At 41.7% G+C, this 26,809-nt stretch overlaps 1 protein-coding gene across 1 annotated transcript in view; it reads right to left on the bottom strand.

Annotated features, from left to right (window-relative positions):
* Positions 1 to 26,809, bottom strand: part of CNTNAP5 (contactin associated protein family member 5) — a 465,902-nt gene that overhangs the window by 81,635 nt on the left and 357,458 nt on the right. The window contains exon 14 of the mRNA XM_090046063.1: positions 2,466 to 2,622. Within this exon, the coding sequence (XP_089902189.1) occupies positions 2,466 to 2,622 (157 nt within the window). The remainder of the gene's footprint in view (positions 1 to 2,465; positions 2,623 to 26,809) is intronic.

Genomic DNA, 26,809 nt, shown 5'->3' with positions numbered 1-26,809 from the left:
ACCCAAAACAAAAGCCCTGCTTGGTTTCTGAAAGGAAACAATAGTAGTCTTGGCTGGTTGCTAAGCCTGAGCTGAAGTCAGGAATCTGGTTTAACTGAAGGGAACAAGAACAACTTTCTACTTTAAAGCTCCCATTTAATTTCATGCTAAGGCAAAGAAATGCATCTCGAGCTGTGTGTCCTTTCCAACATAATGTGCAAGATGTTCGATTCACAGTTCAGACCCTGGTGGGTTTCAGATTCAAATGCTCATTATGTATCAGGGGTCAGGGTTCTAATAGGGAAGTACAAAAGCAAGCTTTAAGAGACAGGAAATTTCCAGTGTTCAGAAACTCTTTGCAAAACTCAGGGCCCTTTTAGCTCTTAAACAGGCAACATTAATTTAGAAGGGTTCAGAGCAGGGCTTGTGCTCCAATTTTCAAGCAGATAAAAAGCAATGCATGCTTTAACCTTGGAAATGTATACATTTACCCTGGTTGCTGCAATGAAATTAGGTTGGGGGGAAAAAAAAAGTTTCTCTTCCATGATCAAAACAATTTCTCAGTCTGAATCTTATTTTCTCGTTGTTCTGTGTAGTGCAGCCTCATGGCGTGTTGTTGCGCAAAGCCCCATATAATGAGCAGTCCCAGAACATCACCAAGATGGCCTTGGAAAGAAACACCAACCGCTTCCAGTCTGAGCTGTGAATGACTGAGCTAAGTGCTGGTTCAACTATTCAAGGGACAGGCACTTAATAAAAGTGGATTCTTATTATGCCCTTGTTTCTAGCTTGCTAGAGTGTTCTTGACAGCTCAAAACCCCTTCTTGATAATGAGTGGAAATCATAAACATTAGGTTCACATAACACATTTTTCCCCTTAGAAAATGTGATAAATAATAATAATAATAATAAAAAGATGAGCCAGACAGTTGTTCAGTTATAATGGTAACTTCGGCAAAGCATGTATAATAAAATAATGGACGAATAATGTATAAGGGTAATGGTAACTTCATGGTAAAGAATGATCATATCACTTATTCCAAACCCATATATAAGGAATCATTCTTGGGACTCTCAAACTTGCAAATTTAACTTGGTAAAATTTCATTTTTCTCTACCTTGGACTTAATACAGTACTTCTGTTTTGCACTATTTTTTCATAGTTCTCCTCACACAATCTTTTTTTTAAAACCTGACCCTGAGTGTAAAGAAGCAGGGAAGACAAACCCAGCAGAAACTTATTAAACTCAACAATTCTAATTCATAAACTTCCTTTGTCTTCCCATTTCTGTTCTAATTTCATTTGGGATTTTCTTTCCAGGATGTTTGATCAAGCTTATATGATTGCTTTTGTCTTGTTTTTGCCTCCTAGGCTATTGTATTCAATACCGGTTGATTTACCTGTCTTCTCTAGTAGGTTTTGCTCTGAGATCTATGCAATTGCAGCTAAACTGCTCCTAGTACCCAGCTTTGTTCAGGTATCAGTGTGCTATACTATAGTCTGCAGGGTCAATAAACTGAAAACAAAAGTTTACAAAAATGTTGGATGGATAAGTATAAAATCCCATACAGCACTGCGATCAAAGCTTGTTGAAGTCAAAGGGAACTTTTCCACCAGCTTCAATGAGCTTTGGCTCTCTCACTTATAGAAATGTCAATGATAAGCTTGTAAGGAAATAGTCACCTTTTATAGGATGATCTTAGAATAGGTAGGAACATCAGGAATACTAAAGCCTAATTTTACTTCTCAGGGATGCATCTACATGTGAGCATTTACTGTGCAGTAACCAAAATTACTATGCAGTATGGGCTCACAGATACACGTGCACACCCATACTGTGCAGTAAATATGGCAACTTGTTCTGATACCTGCCTCATTCAGGTATAAAGTTTACTCCCAATTAGTTACTGTGCAGTAACGCACGTGTAGATGTCCTATTGCACAGTACCACTGTGTGTGTGGGCTGACTTGGGCCTAACTTTAGTCCCAAGTCAGTCCACATACAGTGTTAATGCACTTTAACGCCTGCACCTGTAGAAGCTGGCCTATTCCCATTTACTGCACAGTAAATTTAAGCTGGCATAAATGCACATGTAGGCATTCCCAGTTATACCCAGCAAACCAAATGCTAAGTTTTAGTACAGGCAATTCTCCAAAAGTCAGGGGGAGCCACAACAACCGAAAACTTTAGGGTATGGTCCACTGATTACAGTGAAGCCACATAGATACAACAAGAAGCAACACTTTGCACAGGGTGCTATTTTTATTGCAGAAGCCTGCTTCTTCCAGACCTCTTCTATGCTGGAAAGAAAATATGCATTTGAAATAAGTCCAAACTCTGCACTTACTTCCACCCCATTCAACTGCACTGAAGCCAAGAAGGCTGCAAAAAAGTACCAGGGAACATAGATTACAGTTCAACAAATGTCTCTTGCTCCTCCCACTATTCCCATTTACCCAATTATACATATATTAACATAATTACCATTCTTCTTTATCTGCATCACAGTTGCAAAAATATCTCATATCCAGACAACTTTCTTCCAGTCCACATGCACACTGCTGGACTTCAGGGAGAGACCCTCCCCAGTAAAAATGCTTCTCGTTGGCACGGCCAACCCACCAAGCAAACGGGATCCCATCTGGATGAAGCGGGAGACAAAGAAAGACAAGAGAACTGCAATTACATAGAGAAGCCAATAGGACTGTAGTGGGAGTCAGCCTTTTTGGCAGGCGCGCCATAAATTAGCACCACATCCTCCTCAAGTGCCATTCTGATCCCCTTCCCTTGCCCGATCTTCTGCTCTGCTTTCTTCTCCTAGCCCTGTGCTCCCTGCTTTCTGCTCCCACCCTAACCTGCAATATGCCACACACAGAGGTTACCCATGCCACTTGTGGCATCAGTGTCACAGTTTGGTCACCTCTGCAGTAGTGAATCAAAGCAGGACTATAAGTCCTATTTCTACAGGTGGCCATGTTAAAATGTAACCAAATGCCCCTTATGGTACCCTCTACTAAGATGCAAGTTACACAACATTCAACAAACACTGCTGTAACTCTCTTCCTTTCTGCAGAATACTTGGTAAGACAGACATAGCCAAATGAATTATATACACTTTTATTTTTTTATTTTGCTGCCCTCCTCACTTCATTTCCTGTCTGCTCAAGCTGACACCGAGCACAACCAGAAAATGGACATTTTATGATCTTGCTTAATGGTTTGAGGGAAAGATGACAGGTTAGCTAGATAGCTTAGGCTCCAATTGCTTCTCAAACTATAAAGCCTTGTGCTTCCCTTGTTAGTGGGAACATCATTACAATAGGTTAATATAGTCCATGGTAGTGGTTTGTACACTTTTGTTCAGGCCCTATTGGTGGCCAATGAGGTTATGGGAAGCAGTCTAGAGGTTGCTTTGCTCCTCACCCTCTTTTCAACTGAAGGTTGATGAACAGGGTGGTTCACAATACATTTTGAGGGTTGACAATGGTCTTTTGGGCCAAAGAGCTTTGGAAGCACTGTTCCACTACATCAAAAATAAGGTGCATTTACTAAAGGACATTTCCTCACCATAAGTAGCAGTGCACAATTGTACTAATGGACTAGTTTTTGGTCAGTTAAAGCAACACTGATTTCATCCCATACATAGCAAATCTGAGTTCTTAACAATGGATGATTCAAGCTTCTAGGAAGTGCACTCAATCTGCTTTTTCTTCTTGTTGTGGGTTTGATCCTGTTCCTACTGAAGTTAAAAGAAACAATCCTACCAGCTTCCATATGAAACAGAATTAAGCTACATATATTATATATGGGCGACACGTCCCCATGCAAGACTTCATAAGACACTGAAAACCCCTAAGTGAGGGATCAAGCGGTATACAAATTGTAGAAAAGATCTGCTAGTTTAGACTAAATTTCATTCTGTGCAGTTATATGTTTTACCCAAAGGAGCTCCGTGCTCATTTTTTCTAGGTAAAACCAAGATTATATTTGTTTAAAATTCATCATATTTTACATATTAGATATTAGGTATTAATGGATTCAGTAACAAGATTCAGGCATCGCAAAATCAGTGGATTAAAAACTTCCTAAGATTATCCTGCCTTTCAGCTCAGGCAACTTTTTGTCAACTTCGTAATCCTTAAATTAAGAAATGTAATCAGGTACAAATAATGGTAGATGGCAGAAGTTAGTGAAACAGCGCCGTGTTCCTAACCTTCTGAGCTCAGGAATTATGAGCTTCAGTACTAATATGAAAAATTAGTCTGTTCTTCTCTTTCAATGAAAATATTAATACAGCTTTTCCTAATTATGCAAGCAAGAACATCCAGAACATGAAATGCAACTAAGGTTAATTACAGAACGTTAGGGCCTAATTAAAATAAGTTTAAGATTAAGTCGGCAAAATTGAACTCGTATTTGTTTTTCTCTCAACCTCCAACTAGCATACTGTAAACTCTTGTAAATAAAAAAAAACAAACCCAAAAACCCTAGCAAGAGTAGCTCCAGTCTCATGACACCATTAATTAGGACCCGAGAACTTTGACCAATACCCAATGGTGCTAATTATAAAAACAAAACTCAAAATTGGAGGAGGATGTATCCTACTAAAAGGTGTATACTTAATTTAGCACTCATATATTCTTGTCAACATGTTTCACCTTGCATCTTGGATTCTCTCTGTTATTGGTGGTGAGGTTGGTTTAGGAAAAATCTGGATGATAACTAGACGATGTTACAACAGTTGATATAGTTATTGTTGGTGAAGAGGACTACCACCAGTGTGCTGGGAAATTACTTGGTACAGCTTTGTAGAGGGATGCTTATTCAATAAAAGGATAATTTGACTAACAACTGAAGTAGACATTACAGAGAAGTACTACATCTAATTAAAAAAAAGTGCTCATTCTGGGAAAAAAATATTTAGATACAAATAAATCCTCTGGGCTATCAACAGATAATGGTATGCGTTAATCAAAGTCAATCTGTGTCTTATTGCTTGTTGGCTGGTACCATTAAACGAAGGCATAATAGTGTGATAAACAGCCATCCGTGGGCATTAAGAATGAACATTTTTATAACATCTCCTTCACATTCTACTATATTTATTTTATTGAACTAAGCCAACCAAAGAAAAAAAAGATTTATGATGTAGACTCTCAAAGTGGTAGACGCATCATAGCTTGAGTCATTTAAAAGTAGTCTAAATTAAGCACTCCATAATATATTGCAGGAAACACTCTGGGATTGGCAAGGGAATGGATTATAAAACGCAAATGTCTTTTGAAATTTTCTGTTTATGGGCTCGTATCCTCTTGCAAGATGAACAACAGTTTACTTTAGGGGTATTCCCTTTGAAAACAATTGCAGGGTCAGGAGACATCAGTCGCACTGACCTCTAGGTCCTGATTTAGTAAAACCCTTCAGCATAAGCCTAATATTAATCACGTGAATAATCACAGCACTATTCTGCCAGTACTTAAGTGGGTGGTAATACTCGATTTAAGTCCATGAGATTTAAGCAAGAACTTGGCTGAACTGGGGCCTTTGGCCTCACAAGAATATGAATGATCAACAATGGCGACAGAATGAAGCCTCTCCTTTGGCCATGGCCGTTTCTGATCTAAACACATTTCTAATCCATTCTAAAACATCCTTGGTTAAAGATTAGCTTGCTGTAGGTGTAACAAAAATACTAATTGTGAAATGCCGTGCTTCAATATCCATAGTGCTATAACTGTCATGTATTAGCTAGTCATTGCACCTTTGTTGTCTACAGTATATTAATATAATAAAAGCAGCCCCCAAATCTCTCCCCTAAACACAGTGCAAACACCACACTAAATACTTTCCTGCTGTACAGCTACTGAGGCCAACGGTGCTATTCCTGGGATGAATTTATCCCTGCAGGCCTGTGGTTTCATTGCTGAGCAGAATTCCACTTTAAATTTTCATGAGTAAAAGTCCACTCGTCCCAGAGCACCACCAGTCCTCCATTCAGTACTTCCGTACTGCATTTACCGAGGCCAGAACAGAGGACAAAAGCATATCGCACAAAAAAATGTATTACACTGAATACCTTTTTTTCTCAGGTTATAACTGACAGAATTCACTCACGATGCACACATTAAAGGCTACTCTTCATAGGTAATGCTGAATGCAAAAACAGAAGCATGGGAAGGAGACAGTAAATATAAGACCCAAACCAACAGAGGAGCATGAGATTGAATTTCCTCCAAGAGCCTGTTTCACTATCTGCACAACTCCCCTTTCTTCATAGCTTAAACAAATCCATTAAAAGGCAATGATTTTCCATTTCTAGCAAAGCACTGGCAGTAACTATAACCCTGCCTGTATTGCTCTTGTCTGGGAGCCTTAACCAACAGCTGTCTGATTTATGTTATCGTTTTTACCCACGGCAGCAAATCTTCCTACAGAGAAAAACGTTGAGTACTCGCATGGCAAAAAGTGAATTTAAATCCAAGCATGGTCCTGAATAAAGGAAGAACAGGCCAAATGCTCACGAGCAAGCATGCGCCAACCCACCACAAAATTTCATGGCACGTGCAGTTGTATACGCCAGTTAGTTCTGCAGTGGTGCAAGCTACCACTTCAAGTCTACTATGCGCCGGATGCCCAACACCTCATTGCAGTGTGGAGCTCACTGGGGTTGCTCATCTGCTACCTGCTGAGCTCTCCATACTAAATCTGTGCCAGCAGAAGTCAGATGGCAAAATCCTGAGTTCAGGCCATGGAGGCTGTGTCCATATGAACGTGAACGTTTGCTTCCTCGGGGACAAGCAGCAGCGGCACAAGGTGCAATGCTGCTACTTGTCCCTGGGGAATACCTGTGCCATGCACCCTCTGGCACGTGGCAGGTTACCCCGGATGGCATAAGGGAGGCTGGGACCAGCAACTGCGCTGGCTCTAGTAGCTTTATTTGGGATCCTGGGGACCTCATGGAGCTGCAGTCATGGTGCTCCTGCAGCTGGAGCATGGTTCCAGGTGGCCAGGCTGGTTTTGGGTGGTGCGCACCATCACCACATGCACCACCCTACTTTTTTTGGTGTGGGTTTTTTTGATCTCTCAGGGTCAAACCCCCAGCCCCCATGCTGCAAGGTAGCAGCATGGGAAAATGCCTGCAGGTGCAGCGTGTGGCACCACAGACGGGTCAGCAGTGCCACATACCGTGTGTCCACGCTCGTCTGGACGTGGCCAGAGAGGCCAATGGGAGGAGATGCCAATCATAGGACAGAGTTCTGTGGAGCTTCTTTCCAGTCACCCCTGGGTAGGGATGAGCACAGAGGTGTACTTGGTAGGATAGTTAACTGTTACCCAAAGGCTCTTTGTAGAGGGGTACTTTTGGGAAATAATAACGGCTTCACACATGTCCTATGCCCATACAATCAGCTTACAGAAAAGCCTCTGTCAAATTGAATCTCAGGTTGATCACCGGTATACACAGTTCATTCAGATTCAGTGCAACAGCCAGTATCTACGCAAATATAAATGCAAGAATTTCCTTTAAATTTGAATACAGAATTTCCTGTGTTACTAAGCAGTCTATGCAATTATATTTACAGGCAATCACTTAAAAACAATGAGTATTTCATCTGGATTTAGAGGAAAATTATTATACATGTAAATCTAAAGTGATATATATGAAACGGCACCAGATGTACCATGGCAGAAATTTACCTTTAGTTTTTAGGGCTGTCCTGCTAGAGTTAAACTGAAGCCACATATTTTTAACAGTATTACATTTGTCAAGCTTTGTTTCCATCATTTGTCAGGGTGCCTCATATTGCTATTACAAGCAAAGTGCAATGATGGAAGGAGAGCAAGATAAATGGAATCCAGCATTAAATTTCTGATCTGTTCAAACCTATTTTTTGTCTTCAATAATTGTACACCGTTAACACAAGGCAGGCTTCTAGGTTATCTGCATTAATGGGAAAAAGGCAATTAAAGGTCCTTCCAACCAATGCAGAAAACTAATTTATTATTAGCAGTCTTTTCAAACATGGGGACCTGTCTACATTGAAACAATGCTGTCCCAGCATTGGTTTCGTTACAGTGTTCTTATAATGAATAAAACTAGAGTAATTAGTAGTGGCATCGTGGTGGAGAAAGTGGATCCTGGGGTCCCACTGGATCTTTGGCAAAGGCTCCATAAGGGAGGCACCATCCTGCTTACCACACTATATATATGTGTTTTTTCTTATACAACAAAAAGATCCAAAAAAAACCAAAACAAACAAACCAGAGTGGTAGGGAGGAGAATATCTTAAATCTATATTATTTTTCTCTTACTTAAATAACAAGACTACATCTCAGAATAGACACTACAAAGAGGAAACACTGATCTTGGAACTGGAGAAAGCGAACTGGGCTGATTCTGAGCCAAAGTACAGAGACAAGCACCGAAAACATCTGTTTCTACTAATACCCTTAACACACAATATCAAATCCTGGAGAAGGCCCACCTGACCCCCCCAGATGTTGCATAGAATAGGAAGTGCTAAAACAGAGCAATGCTGCCATTTAACAGCTGGTATGCTTTAACATATTGCGGTAGCGTCGTCCTTGAATCCAGAGGCCAAATTCAGTTCACTTAATCCGTGCGACTACTTCAAAAACAGGAAATCATTTTGTGAAATTTCAACTTTCTTTCTGTTCCTCAAGGTTTCACGTGGACTTATTTTCCAAGTTTTTAATGCTTTCTTTTATATACTATTTTACGGTACAATTGTTCAACCTGTCCTTTGCTAGGGATACAAATCCAGGACACAGAAAAAAGGGGAAAAAGCTGCAAGCATTTGAAAACAAAGTGCTATGGGAAATATTTGGTGCACTGCAAGAAAATGGAGTTTGGAGAAGGCATAATCACGAGCTGGTGGACCTGATGTCTTGAGCAAGATAAGAGTGCAGAGAATAAAACGCGCAGGGCATATCGCAAGAACCGATGAGAGAAGGCACGCGAGGCAGATTTTAGAAGTTGAGGTGAAGGGCATCAGGCCTCGAGCTGGACCAAAGCAAGAATGGGAAGATAACAGAGCAACAGATCTAGAACGGATAGGTGAAGAGGTGACAAGATGGAAGGAGAATGCTTAAGATGGGGAGGAGATGCATGGTTGTAGTTAAGGTGGGTATAGCCCTGTGGGGGGAGGAAGGAGAGAGAGAGATTTTTAGCCAAAGTTTTGTTTTGCTTTTTATTTTTAAATCCAATTAGTCCTTTTGGAACTTTCTGTTCACCAAATCTCAACATCCAGTTAGAAAAAGGCAACTTTCAGAAAGCAAAAATATCTGCATTTTTTTAAAAACAGTTACAGTAAAGAGACTGAAGGAGATGACATGGAGACTGCTTATCCTGTCACTAACTTTTTGGGAAAAATACATTTTTAAAAAAGTTATTTTTAATGGCACTGCTATTTACACATATATAGTTGAACCAGCTGTACAGTATTGGGCAAGTGGTTTTTTTATGGGTTTAAATGACAAGGCAGATCTTTTAAGGAACAATGGAAGCAATATCATATTAGGTTTTTCTGTATTAGCCAATGTCTGGGTTTTTTGGTTTTTCCTTGGGCTCATATAACAAGAAAGAAGGATGCTCTTCTGTGCTTCTAACACTGCGTACGCAGTAGTGCAGCCCAATGGAGAAACTTGTACGGCAGTTCTGCAGCTGGACTTTTTCCACTCATGTTGAAGGCAGGGTAGATTTGCACTTTAGACTAACAAACTCAGAGATGCAGAAGCTCCTAATTACCAATCTCCAGTCATGCTGCCAGAGCTACACTGATTTCTCATGTGAGATTCTAGTTGCTGTTCCCTCACCAAGAAACGAGTATTGTAAAAAGCAAAGTGCATTCTTGTCCCGGGGAAAAAAAATCCTAATTTGAAATACGAAAAAAAATATCACTAAGAGTGTGGTCCTTCTTAGCAAAATGAGGTAGTTTTAACAGCTAAAATGTAAATTATTCAACTCATTTTCCTTCACATTATACTACTTTATGCCTTTTTAAAAATATATATATAATTTGATGGTGACATACTTGCCCCTAAATCCATGTTCCTTATTCCAGTGTATTTTTTACTAATAGAGGAAGAGCACAGACCATTTGCAGACTCTTCCTCGGCCCGACGAGGGGTGTTTGTGCCCGAAAGCTTGCTAAGAAGAATTTTTCCAACTATATGAGTGGGTCTAATAAAAGAAATTGGATTGTCTCAAAGAACCTTGCCTGCCAGTGTCTTTAGACCAACATGGCTTCAGCCTACACCCTTGAAAATACAATGCCCATCAACACCACCATTTTTAGAAACAATCGACGCTGACTTCATCAGGAATAGCAGATGCTCCAAAATGATATTTTGCATTATGATGCTGCTCACTAACACTATTGAGGTGCCCAGGCAATTTGATTTCAGCTCTGATGAGGTTCTGCTGTCCTTACTTCTAGGAAGTAGCATTTTATTCACAAGTGCTACCAGCTGTGTCAGTGGAGCTATTCATAGAGCAAGATACTATTCAGCGTAATAGCAGCAGACTCCAGCCAGAGCTTTAACCTTTTTTGACAATATCAGAACAGTTTTAAGGGAAGGGGGTGGGAAGGAGATACTAATTTGCTGATAGTATCTGTATAATTATCCTGCTTTGCTGACAAGAGACAAGCCTGGCACATATATTCTCAGGTTGGAATAATGTTGTTCATTAAAAAAAAAAAAAGGAAGAAGAAGATAAACATACACAGAATTAATGCTTGTTTGTGTACTTATCTCTTTTGCAGAGAAAGTGCATGTCCCTCTGGATTAGCTATTATCACAAAGTGCTTTGTTCTTACCATAGTAGCTGTTAACATGTCATTATCCCAGAAGAGAGTGGCCCGAATGAAGGCAAACAAATGCAAGACCTTTGCCGCTTCTAGGCTTGAGAGCAGCCTAATAAGCAGAACAGATGAGTTGTTTGACAATCTAAAACATGGGCTGTGCTGCCCAAAGTGCTCTGTTGAAAATAAAATAATTAGTGGGCGCATCTACACGTGCAATTAATACAAAGCAACGAATACTGGTGCTTATCATGTTGTTTCAGTGTGCACCTGGGACTGCAGCATGTTGAACCGGGTCGGAGCAGCCCAGGCTGACAGAGGGTCTGGAGGGTCAACCTGCTACAGAGGGGCTGGCTGGGGCACAAGCGTGGTAGCAAGCAGGCAGCCCCTGAGCTGAAGTAACCTCATGTCCCAGCCAGCCCCGTCGGCATCTACACGTGCATTGCTGTGCACTAAAAAACTCTGCAACAGGATAGTACTTGCATTTACAAATACTACCCTGCCGTGGAGTTTATTATTTTACTGTAATCTAATACAGCGGCAAGTGTAGATGCTGAGGTGTTGGCTGCAGAGCTAATTAGGAAGCTCCGCAGTAAATGCATGATATTATAATGCTAGAGATAGGGTAGTAAATAAAATACAGATCTTAATCATCTGGGATGGCCTCTCTCAGAGGCTCAACTACAACTAAAAGACAAAAGTTTGCATCTCAGTTCTGTTATTTGGACTCGTCTTTCAAAGACATCATGCATTTGTATAGAGGCTTATGTCCAGGAGCACGCCAAAAATGCTTTGCAAACTGCAGTCTGCATTCAAGTTCCATTGACTTCATAAGACCAATTATATAAAGTTGCTTGGGAAATATTGTCGATACAGAGCGGGGCTAGACTATCACACAGGGAGAATGCGGTGGCCTTGCAGACTGGAGAAATAAACACAAGATGAAATGTAAAAAATCAGAGTGCAAAGTCTCGCACCTAGGGACTTAGACCAAGAACTTTGTCCCTCAGCTCGGGGGTCATCCACTGAAGGTGATGGAGGGTGAGAGGGAACCGGGAGTCAATACAGTTTCCAGGACAACTGCAACCTGCCCACGGGATGTAGCCATGAAACAAGTGAATGATATATACCAGGCAATGCATTTTCAGAAGAGATGGGGCACTGGTACAAAGCACCGGTGAGATCTCATGTGCAATACTGGGTACTCCTCAGGTCACCTAAGTTAAAAAAAAGGGTAATTAAAACTGGAAAGGAGGATTACAAGAAAGATTGGCCCAACAGACAATACATGTGTCTTAGAAGAGGGGATTACAGGAGCCTGACTTGTTCAGCCTAATTCAAAGGCTGGGTCAATACACTTGCAGGACAGATAGGAGAACTCTTTAAGTTAAATGTATTGGGATAAGATGAAATGAGTATAAGCTAGTTCTGACTAACTTTAGACAGGAAATTGAGAGAAGGTTTCTACCCAGCTGAGGAGTGAAGTTTCAAAACAGCTTTCCAATTTTGGGGTAGCAAGGGCAAGGAACCTAATTTGTTTCAAGGTGGCATTTAATAAGCTCATGGAAGGTATTGTATGACTCCTGGAGCTGGAAATGAAAGCCTGTGATATGAGGCCTGAAGTGTTCAATTTGCTGGTATCCCCATGGGGTGACTGAAAGAAGGCTTGATTGCAGTGTGTGGGCTGCTGGCATGCAAGGGAGGTGGCTAGTAGTGAGAGGTTTTTTGACCTTGCTGATGGTGCACAGTAAGATTTCTAAATACAGATATATCATAGTTAATTACTTCTGTGCTTCAAAGTTTCCCCTGTGTTTTTCCTTTTTTTTCTTCTTCTTTTTTTAAAAACTTAAGCTGTTCTCCTTCCCTCTTCTGGTCAGCCTGATCAGGCATAGCTCCTTCTTTCCTTTTCTCATTCCTCTGCAGCATGAAATGCAGAGCAGCGTTTCTTGCCAGGGATCGTCTGGGTGCATTTCACTTCTCTTCCATGCCATGCGACTCCATGGGGAAACTGCAGTGAGGAGTGCAGTAAGTAGGAGCGACTAAAGAAGCGGGGGACGTTCAGACCTCCAGAGAGGTCCCTACAGGTTGGACTGGACTTTCGGTGCCGGATGGCAATTGCCTTTTGGCTCCAACTCTCCCCTCTGCTTCCCAAGGGGTCTTCACACCTGCTGCAGACCTTTTCCCCTCCCTTTTTCTTTCCTTGTAGCCTATCCTTTCCTAAATAGTCTATCTTTAAAAGATGAGAACCACCCCCTGCCAACAACTTCACTGAGATGTGGCAGTTGTCTACAGACTGCCTGTACATAAACAGAGGAGGGGAAGTAGAGGTGTTGTGTTAGGGGAATACTTTCATAGTCACAGACAATGAGGTCTGAAGGGACCTCAGGAGGTCACATCTAGTCCAACCCCCTGAGCAAATCCAACCCCCTGAGCAAAGCAGGACCAGCCCCAACTACATCATCCCAGCCAAGACTTTGTCTAGCCAGGTCTTCAAAACCTCCCAGGATGGACATGCCACCATGTCTCTGGGTAACCTGTTCCAGTGTTTCACCACCCTCCTAGTCAGGAAGTTTTTTTCCTAATATCCAACCTCAACTTCCCTTGCTGCAGCTTGAGCCCATTGCTCCTTGTTCTGTCACCTGCCCCCGAGGACAGTCCAGCTCCATCCTCTTTGCAACCCCCCTGCAGGGAGCTGAAGGCTGCTGTTAAATTCCCCCTCAGTCTTCTCTTCTGCAGACTAAATCAGCCCAATTCCCTGAGCCTTTCCTGATAAGTCCTGTCCCTGAGCCCCCAACCATTTTCACTGTCCTCTGCTGAACTCTCTCCAATTTGTCCATATCTTTTCTACAGTGGGGAGCCCAAAACCAGACACAGGACTCTAGATGTGGCCTCACCAGGGCTGAATAGAGGGGAAGATTCATTTCCCTTGACCTCCTGGCAATGATCCTACCAATGCAGCCCAATATACTGTTAGCCTTCTTGGCAACAAGGGCATTTTTTGTGCCTATCCCAGAGATAGACTTACGTCTTTAAATTGGATAAGGCAAGAATAAATTGAAACAGGCGTGAAGGAAACCCAAGCAGAACATGAAGATCATCTTAAGAGGTGAAAGGCAAAGACCCCTGCATGGAAAACAGGCAAAAATGCTTAAGGAGAGTGATGAAGCTTCCTCTGAGCAAGTAGGAACAAGCCCACAGAAAACCAGCTTAAGCCCTCATTACAGCTGCATGACACCAAGATTTTTAGACCAGCTGGCTGGGATGCCACATTTTAAAAACAGGTGAAGCCAGAGATGCAGATGGAAGAGGAAAAGGCATGCTGACACTCTTGTGCAGTAGGAGCCACAAATTAGCCCCATACCCTCCCCAAGTACCACTCTGATCCTGGTCCAATCTGCTGCTCTGCTTTCTGCTCCCTGCCCTGTGCTCACTGCTCAATCTGCTGCTCTGCTTTCTACTGAATAGACTGGACTGAAGCCAGAAAGCCAAATATCCCATAGACTTAAAAGGTCTCAGGACTATTATTAAAAAAAAAGAAAAGCCCTACTAACTTCCCTCTCCATATCATGAACAAGTGCCCCACAACAGACTGTTGACCAGAAATATTTTATATTTGAGGCATTCACAGAAAATCTTCCATGAAGGCCAGTTCTAGGGATATAAAAGGCTAGAACACAGCTGGCATAAATTGATTACTTTCAAATCTGTGTAGCTCTGCTGATTTATGCTAGCTGAGTATCTGGCTCATTGCCTTATAGGGGCTCTTCAAGGAACATATGGCTTCCATAGAGAGCAATGCACAGTATTTTCAGATATGCAGGAGAGGAATCAGTGATACAAAGGGCTTTTTTCTTTTCTTTTCTTTTAAAGGGGAGGCAGGAAGGGAATTACAAGTCTTCAAGAGTTCTGCAGAAGATGTGCAGCCCACGTACTTTAAATGGCTATACGATACATATGGAGAAGGAAGAGGGAAGATATCCTCTATGCACTTCCGTATACCATGTGTATATGGTATCTTGGAATAATGATGCTGCCAATAAGTGGCCCTTAATCTCCTCTGACCATGATCTCATCCACGGCTTGTGTATACTTTGAAGGTGCCCACTGTGGAGATGAACTTCAAACTGCACTTTGGGTTGCACTGTTCCCCAAAGAAGACATCCAAAGTCCAGTTTTCTGTCTACTTACTGGCCTCATGATTCAATTTTTTGAGGGATATTCATAAACATGGATGTGGGTGCTTGACCTTTCTCCTAGTAACCTTTTCTCTCCTGTAGCAATCTCATTTTCAACCTCACAGACTGTATCTACACATGTGCATTTACTGCTCAATAACTAAAATTAGTGTGTAGTATGGGTGCATGTTTACACACTCACACCTGTATTGTGAAGTAAATATGGTGACTTGTGTCAACTTGAGAGTAAATTTGATGCCTGATTGATGCAGGCATGATGCAGGCATCAAATTTACACCCAATTAGTTACTGCAGAGTAACACATGTAGATGCCTTACTGAGCAGTAACACTGAGTGTCGACTAACTTGGGACTAACTTTAATGTACTTTAATGCCTCCATGTGTAGACACCAGCGTATTCCTGCTTACTGAGCAGTACATTTCTGCACAGGAAATTTAAGCCAGCATAAATGCATGTGTAGATGCCAGCCCACAGTGCTGGTGACTTCTATGAACTGACACACGTGAAAATTTGAGCCAAGTTTTAGTCTCTGAAAAAAAAGCCTTGGCCCCAGCAACAGAAATAGGGTGTTGCTGACTTAAACCTTGAATCTGGCTTTCTGTAAGCAAAAAGGAATCACCATGTTTGGAGGATAATAAAACCATTATTGCTTTAACTCTCTACCATAGTACCTATCCTCAGTGCACTGCCACATGACTCGCTCTGCACTTGATGCTTCTGCTTAAATAAACCCCAATTACCAAGAGATGTATATGTAACTGAAACTAAAATAAATACAGGAATCCACATGTTAAATAAACTCTTTTCCTGATGTGGCCATTGCATCATTGTGTTGCATTTAACCAGTAGCGTGCTGTACGCAGCCGTGAAAAGAAGTTCGTCTCTTTTCATGTCATCTTTCATTCAGAATCAGCAAGACACATAGTTGGGGTGGGGGGAATCCTTCTTTCCTTCAGTGGTCATCAAATCTTGCTACTGATAAGAACTGGATATTATATGCGTAGCTTGGCTTAATGGTAGATGGGAAGAAAGAGAAAAAAAGTAATCTAATGTAAGTATTTGAAAGTTATAAGCAGAGCAGTGTTAGTTTTGGTCCGAATGAATGTATGGGACTTAATTCCAATGGGGCCAATAATAGTCACTCTTACATGCCCATAACAAGAAGCAACTGGACAAATGTAGGGAAAAACTTACTTAATATTAGGAAACACTTCCTAATGAGAAATACTACATCACAGGTAAAGCCCCTTACGACAGACTGGACAAGTTACTACAAAACATAATGTCAGCAACAAGCCAGCAAATACAGCTGGCCCATGAGAGAAATAATATAACCCAAGATAAGTCCTTCCTGTTTTTACTACAAAGAGGTATATTTAAAAATAAATTCATATTATAGAACAGAATTGCTCCTGCTGCCTAAAGACCTTTTTTCTGCTGTTAATAATACCAGAAGTGCGCTTTTTACTAATTTATTCCTCCTGCTTCCACTCCAGGAACTTCGCTGTGACAGTGGGAGTGGGATTTTCTCCTCGCTTGGTATCACAAAGAGAATGATTAACTCCATTTCTATTGTGCTCTTGAAAATACACGCTATGTGCAGATATTACGGAGGGTGGAATCTGGCATGGAGAATATTACCGAAGTTGGTTTGTGAAGCATTGAGAACGCATCTTGACTTTCTGCTTTTAAGTTGATTTTGCAGGGCTGGCAGACAGCAACTATTTATTTACTGGGCAAATTTGATCAGGAAGTCATTGAGACAATGTCATTTCTACCATCTCTTTTCAGAGTACAACTACACGATTTCTCCAAATGGATGTTTTAAAAAAAAAGCCAGCGACTTTTGTGCCAAAGCCTGGTTCTTCAGAAATCTAAATATATCATGATTAGATATGCTCTATTTCTGGACTGGAATAAAGAAAAATATATGAATACAAGCACAAATTAGCAGTAGTGCATAAATGACATGTATATATGGCATCAAAAATAAGGGATGCAGATAAACCAGTATTATTAGAGTAACAGTGGGTTATTATTAGTAGTATTTTTATGCAAAAATCTCCGATTAAATAAATAAGGACACAAGACAAAAAAGTTATTATATAACTGGAATTTGTTTTTGGCATGGTGTGTATATACCTATGACAATATCCTGTGGGAAGTGAGATATAGAAATAGAATAGCATTAACAATTTTAATTGATGCAAATGATCTTCCTTCCGTTGGAGAGGAATGGAACATATTTTTCTCAGAAACCTTTACAAAAATAATCAAAATTCCACATTATTTACTCATATGTATTAAATAGCTGAAAGGATCTATTCAGGGCTCTGAATGATTTTGCAATATATTACAAGGAGAAGCCAAACACTGCAGACAGGAATAAATATGGTCTCCTCTCTGAACCCAAGAGGAGGATGGGGAAATACTACAGGCATATAGGACATGACTGGTGAGGAGAGGCTGAGGGAAATGGGCTGATTGAGTCTGCAGAAAAGAAGACCGAGGAGGGGTTGAATAGCAGCCTTCACCTCCCTGCAGGAGGGCTGCAAAGAGGATGAAGCTGGACTATCCTTCGTGGGGGCAGATGACAGGACAAGGAGCAACGAGCTCAAGCTGCAGCAAGGGAAGTTGAGGTTAGATATTAGGGAAAAAAATTTCCTCGGTAGGAGGGTAGTAAAGGACCGGAATAGGCTCCCCAGAGAGGTGGTGGGTTTTCCATCCTTGGAAGTGTTTAAGATCCAGCTAAACAAAGCGTTGGCCGGGATGATGTAGTTGGGGCTGGTCCTGCTTGGACTAGATGCGACCTCCTGAGGTCCCTTCAACCCTCATTTCCTGTGATTCTTTGATAATTAACAGCATGATAAAATGAGGAATAAGCCCCAAAGTTATTCCACAGACAATGTGTAGTGATGTTATGGTTTGTTCCTATCATACCATTAGCTGAACATGTGGCCAGGGGCTCCCCCACGGCTGGGAGCCCTGTCAGCTGACAGAGGCACCATCTGCGCCTGGGAGTTATGATCTTGGGCTCCCCCTTTACTGTCAGTACGGCGTGACTGGATCTGATGTTGGATCCCACAATCACACCTCCTGCCTTGCACATGTGGAATGGAGGACGGCACATTCAATCTTGCATTCAATCCTATCACTCCTTTACCTGAATGCCCGGCAGGGAGCTTGGAAACATTACCGCAGATCCACTTGCAAGCAACTGACAGCGGCTGTGCAAGAATTAGAAATGTGATGGAAAGGCGAAGCAACCAGCCCCTGATTTAATATTTCCTTCAAGCAAACAGGCACTGTATTCAGCTCACAACAGGAACCTAAATATGTGGTGTGCAGAGACAGGGCTATTTGCAATGGCATGGCTATGACCCCTTTTACTTCCAGAGGCTGCTCTCTCCTTCCTACACTAATAGTGAGTTGCAGCTGAGGATCAGTGAACACAGGTGCATTGGTCAGTCCTCCTGCTCCACCCTCAGTCTCCTCTGAAAGCAAAATTTCTCCATCTCATTGAAGCTGGAAGTGCAATCACTCCTTGCTACTAAAGCAGGCAAATGGACTGAAACACCTTAGTGACATTTGCCTTCTGCGCCCAAACACCGCCCATCTACGGTGTCCAGTGCTGGGAGCGGAGAACGCGTCCAGTAGCCGACTACAAGCTCTCCATCACACATCCTAACAACACCGAGTCTCACTATCTGAGCCACCAGGAGCATTAAGGCCACCTGTTAAACTTCTTTAGAGTCCAATGTGTTAAAACACATTAAACTGCAACAGTAAATAAATAATTGCCGATTCAACACTGCTCTCAACTGCCGAGCACTTCTGCCTCCCTGACTGTAACAGTTAATGTCAGCACTTAATGCCCTAAGTAGTGGAAAGGGAAACTATGCTACAGTAGACAAATGCAGTCAATTTTAACTTAAAGGTGTACACAAACTGCAGCTCCGTGTTGCCTCAGCTGTCCTGTTCTCAGACTGCAATTATATCTCCATTGGTCAAAGCAGCAGGGGCATCGTTTGTCATCCTAAGCAATGCTGGAGCGCTGTGAAACTGGGCTGTTTGGAAAAAAATGCAGCTGTAGCAGAACATATGTATAGCAAACAGCATGAAATGAACTGGCTGTAAGCCAGCATGTGGGGAGGGGGGAACATCCCCAAGAATATAAATGAGAAAATTCATAGAGAACTGCACTCAAAAGACTCCTAGTGATTCATCCTGACCGGCTTTAAAGGTCAGGGTGGCAATAATCCGTCTTCTTTAAGCAGCATCTTAATCAACGTTGAGCTCTTTTTCTCACTCAGTGAGCAATGAGTTTTGCAGCTTTAAAACCATTATTTATTTTTATATTATTGAATTGCTGTTGGGTTCTTAAATGTACCATAATTAAAAGGAGGGTGTGTGCGTGTGTGTACCTGCACGTGTGCGTGTCTGTGAACTGTTGCAATACATGGGCAGATCCAGGGTCGTGGTGATGGGGATTTGGCCCCATTCCTGTCGGCTGCGTGGTGCATAATCTGTGAAGACTGGCCATTTTACATGTGCAACACAGCTGGACAGGGTGAGGGCTCAACTTCTCGCTGTGATCCTAAATGCCAGGGAGCCCTCAGAGCTCCCTGCCTGTCATCACAGCTCCACGTGTGCTGTGAGCTTTCCCCTGATTGTGTGTATACGTGTGTGCATATGCACACACACGCTTGAGTCCATCACTTACATTCAACGATATACATAGTTTTTTTACACTCGCATACATATTATAAAAGCAAAGACACATGACTGTAGACATATTCTGTTTTGCCTTTGCATTTGAAGGGTAAAACAAATGCATGCAAATGCAGATGCTCTCCTGATTTCTGCTTGCATCCCAGAACAGACCAGGCATAAGAAATCGATAGCAAAACACAGGGCCAGCTTCGATCCCAGCCTTTCAGGTGTGCAAGTGTGATGCTTTTCCACTGTGCTTGAGTCCCTGAAGACCTGTTAATGGAAAAGGTGGGTGGGCGTGCTTGCTGCTTTTTGGTGACTCAGTCTTAAGCGTAAGATGGATGTGTGTCACACAAGTGGATACAGTCATGGAGCGTAAGGACCTGATCAGGGTGGAACAGAATCCCAATTAGGCACCGGAAGTTCCCTGAGGTGCCTAATAGGTGAGACAGCATCTGCTCTCCAGGGTCAACATTTCTTTGTTCTTTCTGGGTTTTGCATTTATTCTTAATTTATACTGAAATTGTACTGTTTACTATCTGATGCCTTCTAAGCATAATCAAGAACAAGTCAAGATGCCCATGAATTCAGGTGGGATACAGCTGCATAAGGCAAAAAACACACTCAGCAAACCGCTCAAAAGATAACTATGAAAACAAAAAAAGAAAGATACCTGGGAAAACACACTTCCCTGACTTTTCATCCGCGTTGCATCAGAGACCTACATGGTTTCAAGAGTACAGCTTGACTTTTAAATAAAAGTAATGCTTTTTTTTTCAAACAGCCGGTCCACTTAATGCTACCATGTAAACATCTGTTCACATTCACGCATGCAAATAAATGCATCCACTAGTAAGTCTCTCAGGCTCAGATTAATCTTTATCAGGTTTCCCCAGTGCCACTGAGGCAGAGGCCAACAACAAGGAGGAGGAAAAATATCTTTAAATTTCCTTGAGAAATGGTACTAGGAAAAAGCTCTGGATGGTTTAAAATGTCAAATAAATACATTTCATTTGCATGTTTCAGTTCCCCCCGCCTGGCTCTTTGCAGCCGCTTTTGCTCAAGTCCCATATTTTTACGTCTCGTTATTTGAAGGGCTACTGGGCTGATTTACTTCCTCCTCACTTGATTGCTTTTTTGAAGTACTAGGTAGAGCCTGCTGGAGTCACGGTGAGCCTTGACTTTGATTCAAACAGGTGAAGGATTAGGCTTGCTATGTGCCTCATTAGATGCACGACTGCAGCACCTTCTCCGATTCTGCTGAACTTTCCCTTTTGAGCAAATGCAGCAGGTAAACTCAAAAGCCATGAAATGTCACTATTAAAGGTGGACACTTAAACTAAGGTACCTGACGAATTAGCCCTTTCTTCCAAAGGCGTCTTAAAAAAAAAATGCAACCCTGAGAGATTTCCTCTGGCTAGCCGTGCTCATTCCAAAGTCAAAAAGAGAAAGCTAAGGTTATTGTTTTCCGTGTGAAGTCCAAATATGCTGAAAAAGCATATTATTCCCCAGACTTGCAACTTTATTGTTTTTATAATTCACAGCTAAGGTCACAAGATGTCAATTGAATATGTTCTTCTGTAGCACCACTCATGTCGCCATTCTAGTCCAAGTCCTAAACGCTCCTTGATTGCTTCAGTTTCTATTTCCAGCCGTATGATTTAGCACTCCTAGAAGAGAGAGAGTCTACCAATTAAGACACAGACTAGAAAGTACATTTGTGTCTTGTTCCTAGCTCTGTTATAAACTTGGAAATAATTTAAGTCAGTTATAATCGCTCTGGACCTCAGCTTTTGTATCTGAAAAATAAATGGGATTAATATGTCCTGTCTACTCCAAAAGGACAGGTTCACTCAACAGAACCAATGAAGCCGGCACAGGACAAAGTGTGGGGTACTGTGGGATTTCTCTAGTATTTTTAGAGAAATCTGATCCTGCTGGCATGGTGGTGTCATCTCCATTTCGGCGTATCCTGACACGTCCAAATAAGCTGGCAAACATAGGAAAGGAAAAGAGAAATCGCCCTTGCTCACATTCCCATTCACACTGTAACTGGAGAGTTAAATTCATAACTTGACAGACCAGGTTCTTTGGGCAAATGTGATACCTTTTATTAGAGCAACTCCAATAGTTGGAAAAATTCTTCTTAGCAAGCTTCCAGGCCCAACCGCCCTTCACAACGTGTCATTTCCATTTGCTCTTATTCCATTCTACGCCGGTTTTTACCCCGCGCCCATCACCTATTAACACTTCTACATTCCCTCTTGAAGCACGCGGCTTTATGAGTTATTTTCTCTTTTAAAGTGAGCTTCCCTAAGCCTTTCTGGGGGGGGTTGGGGAGGACGGCATATAAATCTAATAAATAAATAGAAAACAAACTGTCTTCCCAACGTGAGCAGCTTGCATTGCAATTGTATGAGGCATCCCTCTCTGTCAAACAGACACACACACACACACACACACGCTAGGCAATTCTTAAAAGGAAAAGTTAAGTTTTGGGGTGTTTTTCCTTAAAGTGAGATTGACTGAAGTCCTGGCAGAACATCCATCTCTAAGCCACATTTAAAACACGGAGGCAGAGGGGCAAAAAAAAAAAATCTAGGTGTAATAAATGGTGAGCAAATACATCCACACTGTAAACAAAGCTAAAAGGGGACTTCAGCCAAGAGAGTGGAAAAGTTTAAGGGCCCTGCCTTTGCTTTGCACTGCATCTTCGGTAGCCACTCTCAGCTGCGCACACTACATACGAAGCGGTGTAGACATGTGTTAGGCCATGCAGCCCTTCATTCGTCTCTGCAGGTTGTGAAGCAAGGAGGTATCAAGGTCCAAGAGTTTGGGTTAATGTTGGTTCAGTGGGTAGGGGGCTAAACAGAATTCAGGAGACCTTATCCAGTACCGACCTCGCATGCTTCGTTAGCAATATACTTTACTTCGGTTCCCCCTGTTTAGTAAGATTATATCTTCAGGGTAAGAAATGCCGCTGAACAAAAATCAAACACTGGGGTCTGGGACAGACATTCGATATATTGCTCTAATCTAAACCCAGTAAGTCTAATACTACATCCAGGTTTATCTTAGACTGACCGGGTTCCACCGTTTTGAAATCTATCCGCGCTGAACTTCTGCTCTGTTACAGGTTTAGACTGGTTTCTGATCACTTATACCAGTTTCTGTGCAATGTCTGTACCTGGCCAAAAAGGCTGTAGTCTTGGCAGGAGTCTCTAGGTGAAACCATAACATCAATGGCAGCAAGGGCCTTGCTCGAAACCTGTTGGAGTTAATGGGCATATTTCCCTTAAAAGGAAATGTTCAACATGGAAAGATCTAAAGATATTAGAAGTTGATGGTATTTGCAATAGATAGCTTTCCCAGCAGTGGAGAGGATGACATCAGCTGGTCAAACAATGACCAAAGGAAACCTATGGAGAAGACTGGCCAGAAACTGCCAAAAAAGAGGACAAAAGTCAGCATATAGCCCTCCTCTGAGAAAGGGATGCAGACAATGACATTTTCATATAAAAAAAACACATTCGTGTTGTTTTGACCAGACAATTGTCATTTCCTGTCATTTAATTAATGTTTCATTTAAGCAGCCATAATTGTCCTCTGGGTATTATCTTAAATACATTAAGAATGGAATCGAAGGCTTTCACCACGTAATAGCTGGACACTTTTTTCAAAGCTCCTTTCTGTCTGTGAATTATTCATAATACACTTCAAATGGGCTCTTCTGGATAAGCTAATTGACCTTGTCTGCATGAAGCACCCACTGCCTTCCTTGGGATAATTAATTCTGTGATGTGGTCCATTATTTAAAGGTAATGACTTTTCTTTAGGTTAGGCAATATATTATTATTACTGCTTAACCAGTCACTTAATTCTGCACTTAGAACATGCAAGTTTTCACCCTTTTGCAAAGGGTGACATTACCTCTAGTAATGTCATGTCTTAACAAGCCACTCTTTTGAAATTACAGGTACAAATTAATTAGGCCAAATGAAATGACATGCACATGCACCCACTCACAAACCCAAAATAAAACACACATCCAGAGGAATCAACTCTTGCACCAACTTTCCAACACTTACCACTTTGATTGTAACCCCAGCCGGTTGTTCCACAATTGTGTGGATATACGAAACCAATTTATTTAGCTAACTAAATATGCAGGTGCAAATTCTGTTTGCTGACTGTGGGTTTTCCTTAGGTCTGACATTTCAATTCTGCAATTAGCATTTACAGTTGACTACTGGAGTGAAGCGTATTGCTGTATATTTTCAGAAACAATTCAACCAGAGTCCAAGATATGTTAGTGTTTCTCACATGCATTGGCCCTAAATCCATTTTAGTCAGGCATTATTTACAAGCTGATGCACTATTTCTTTTCCAAATGCCAGCTCCTCGCATCAGTAGCCCATTCCAGCTGGCCAGTCCCACATTTACTGGATTGGCCCCCACAGCTTGATGGTCCCAATTTTAAAGAAACCTTTGCATCCATCATTCCTTCATCTGCACTTCTCTGATGTAGTTGAGCACTGGGGCTTTGGACTTTTGATTCCTGAAGTGCTGCAGACTTTAAACTCTGGTGCTAAGCACAGTATTCAGTCATTGCTGGGCCACTAGCTCCACTTGTTTCCTTGCCGCACAATGCACTTCACGTGGCTCAGCATTTAAACTTCCGTTTAATACCATTTCATTATATACTCCTCATCCTACAGTCTTTATGGAGCACTGGCCTAAGTGAGCATGTTAGCTATCTGAAACTGCTTAATTCATTTATACACACGTAAGGCCACCTGTGAACTATTTCAACTATTTTGGCTCTGGTTGTTTGAATAATAGTAACTTGAAATAAGAAACTGAATCTGCCCTCAGCAGGGGACTGACTCGGTGACTTTGTGAGGTCCCATCCAGCCCTACGTCCCTATGATCCTAGAGCACCACCTCTGATTTGTATTAGATGATTAACAATAGAAAGAAACACCTCAAAGATTCAAAGGATGGCAGATTGGGCATTTCCCTCTCTAATTGTGCATAGACGCCATTTTGCATAAGTGTTCAGGTACCTCTCAGTTTCCAGGAACCCTTTTAATATATCATATCTGTATTACAAAATATTATTCAAAATCACATATTTGTAATAACACAGACATACAAATAATATTCTTTTTCTAAACTAATTATATATATAACATATTCAAGAGGTTCCTAGAATGTGAAAGATCCCTGACTACTACTGGAAATATATATCCATGCACAGGATTTTACACACACGCATATACGCATATACAGCGCTCCTCTGATTGCCCATGAACAATGTTCAGAGAGGGCTGTGACTGCCATTAAAGTGAAACTGAAAATTTATTTTCAGCCAAATGTCCAGAAATAGAAACATTCCCTCACATCTTTTTTTCACTCATGTAAATTCCCCATGGAAGAAATAACCCACACATCTTTATCTGAAGTAACACCATTTATAATGCACACAAAGATTCCCATGGAGTTGAGCTATAATTTGTTGCTGTTTATCGCTTCACTTGAGCTCAAACCAACCCAAGAAAGTTTTGTCTTCATCAAGATTATTTGCAACGCCTGTATGTGCTGAATCATACCTTATTGTGGTTTACGGGTTTCATTTGAGTAACCACAGGTGTATACTACACTTTGATAACGGCTCATGTATTGTTATGCCATTATGTTTATCCATTAGTTTCTCTTTTCATGCCACAACCCAATTACTACAGTATTACAATGGGTCTAATGGGCTGTTTCACTTTGTTCCTTTATCTATTCATTCTGATAATGGTGCATTTCATGGAATATAAATTTCATCCTTTGAAAACATGACATTTTTTAGTACAACATGGCTAGACATATCTCTGAGCCTTGTAGGGAAGTGAGATGAATGGTCCATGGTGGCATTTTGGGAGGACCATATCTCTCCTCTAGAGGCATCAGTTGTGGATAAAGTGATTACTCTGCCAAGAAGAGGAGGTGATTATTCAGTCAATAAAATCCTGGTCTATTTAGCAGAGACTCCTATTGTTCTTTGATGGACTGGAGCCCCCAGTCTGTCTTGTAGATGTAGTAAATGGTACGCAACATTAATTCCCTTTGCCAGAATTGAGGATTTACATGTTCCCTGGGAATGAAATACCCAGAAATCAGAAGCAGCAGCAGCAACAAGGTTAACAAACTGTCTCTAAATGATACTAACTGACAAGAGGCCTTAGTAAGTTCAGGTATGGATGGTAAAAGGATGGAAAGGGGCAAGAGAAAGCCACTGTGTACTCAGCTACATGATTTGGCAACATAACCTACCATCCCATGCTCCATCAAGACAACAACACTTGATGACAATGACATCTCAAAGTAGGAATGGTCCTCAGCATCCTGACAAGCTAATAATGTGGTTCTCATCTGGGAAAAATCTGGAAGCCTTGCTTCAATAATTCATAGTATTGCCAATCAGAAATAACTGAATGGAAGTGTCTGAAAAACACTTAGTCTTGACAAAGAAGATGCCAAGTGAGAAGTGGCTCTGCCCTGCTAGTAGACAGAATGATCAGTTTGCCCTCATGAGCAAGGTGCATTTATTCTTCATAGGCTTCTCTCCCTCTCAAAGTCACAATTAAAGTAAGGGACAAAAAGAAAAAAGGTGGCATTTAAAATGCACTCTTACATACCATTCAAGCCTTTTCTTCCCTCATATACCTCCATTCTCTCTACATGGGAACTTCTGAAGGGACTGGACATATTTAAATCAGCCGGTCCGGACAATCTCTACCGCCGAGCGCTGAGGGAACTAGCTGCGGTCATTGCAGGACCCCGACATGGCTGTACGAGCCCTTGTGGTGCTCTGGTGTGGTGCCGGAGGGCTGGAAGAGGGCCAATGTGGTTCCCATCTTCAAAAAAGGGAGGAAGGAGGACCCGGGAAGCTATAGACCAGTTAGTCTTACCTCGATCCTGGGGAAGCTTTCTGAGAGAGTTATTCTGGCACATGTCCACGAGGGGCCAGGAGGGGAGGTTATGCTTAGGGGCAACCAACATGGGTTCATCAGTGGCAGGTCCTGTCAGACCAACCTGGTGCCTTCT

This window comes from Crocodylus siamensis, chromosome 4 (genome assembly GCF_052110815.1).
Source record: "Crocodylus siamensis isolate JL-2025a chromosome 4, ASM5211081v1, whole genome shotgun sequence".
Classification (NCBI taxonomy): Eukaryota; Metazoa; Chordata; order Crocodylia; family Crocodylidae; genus Crocodylus; species Crocodylus siamensis.
This window is presented reverse-complemented; position numbering and strand designations above follow the sequence as displayed.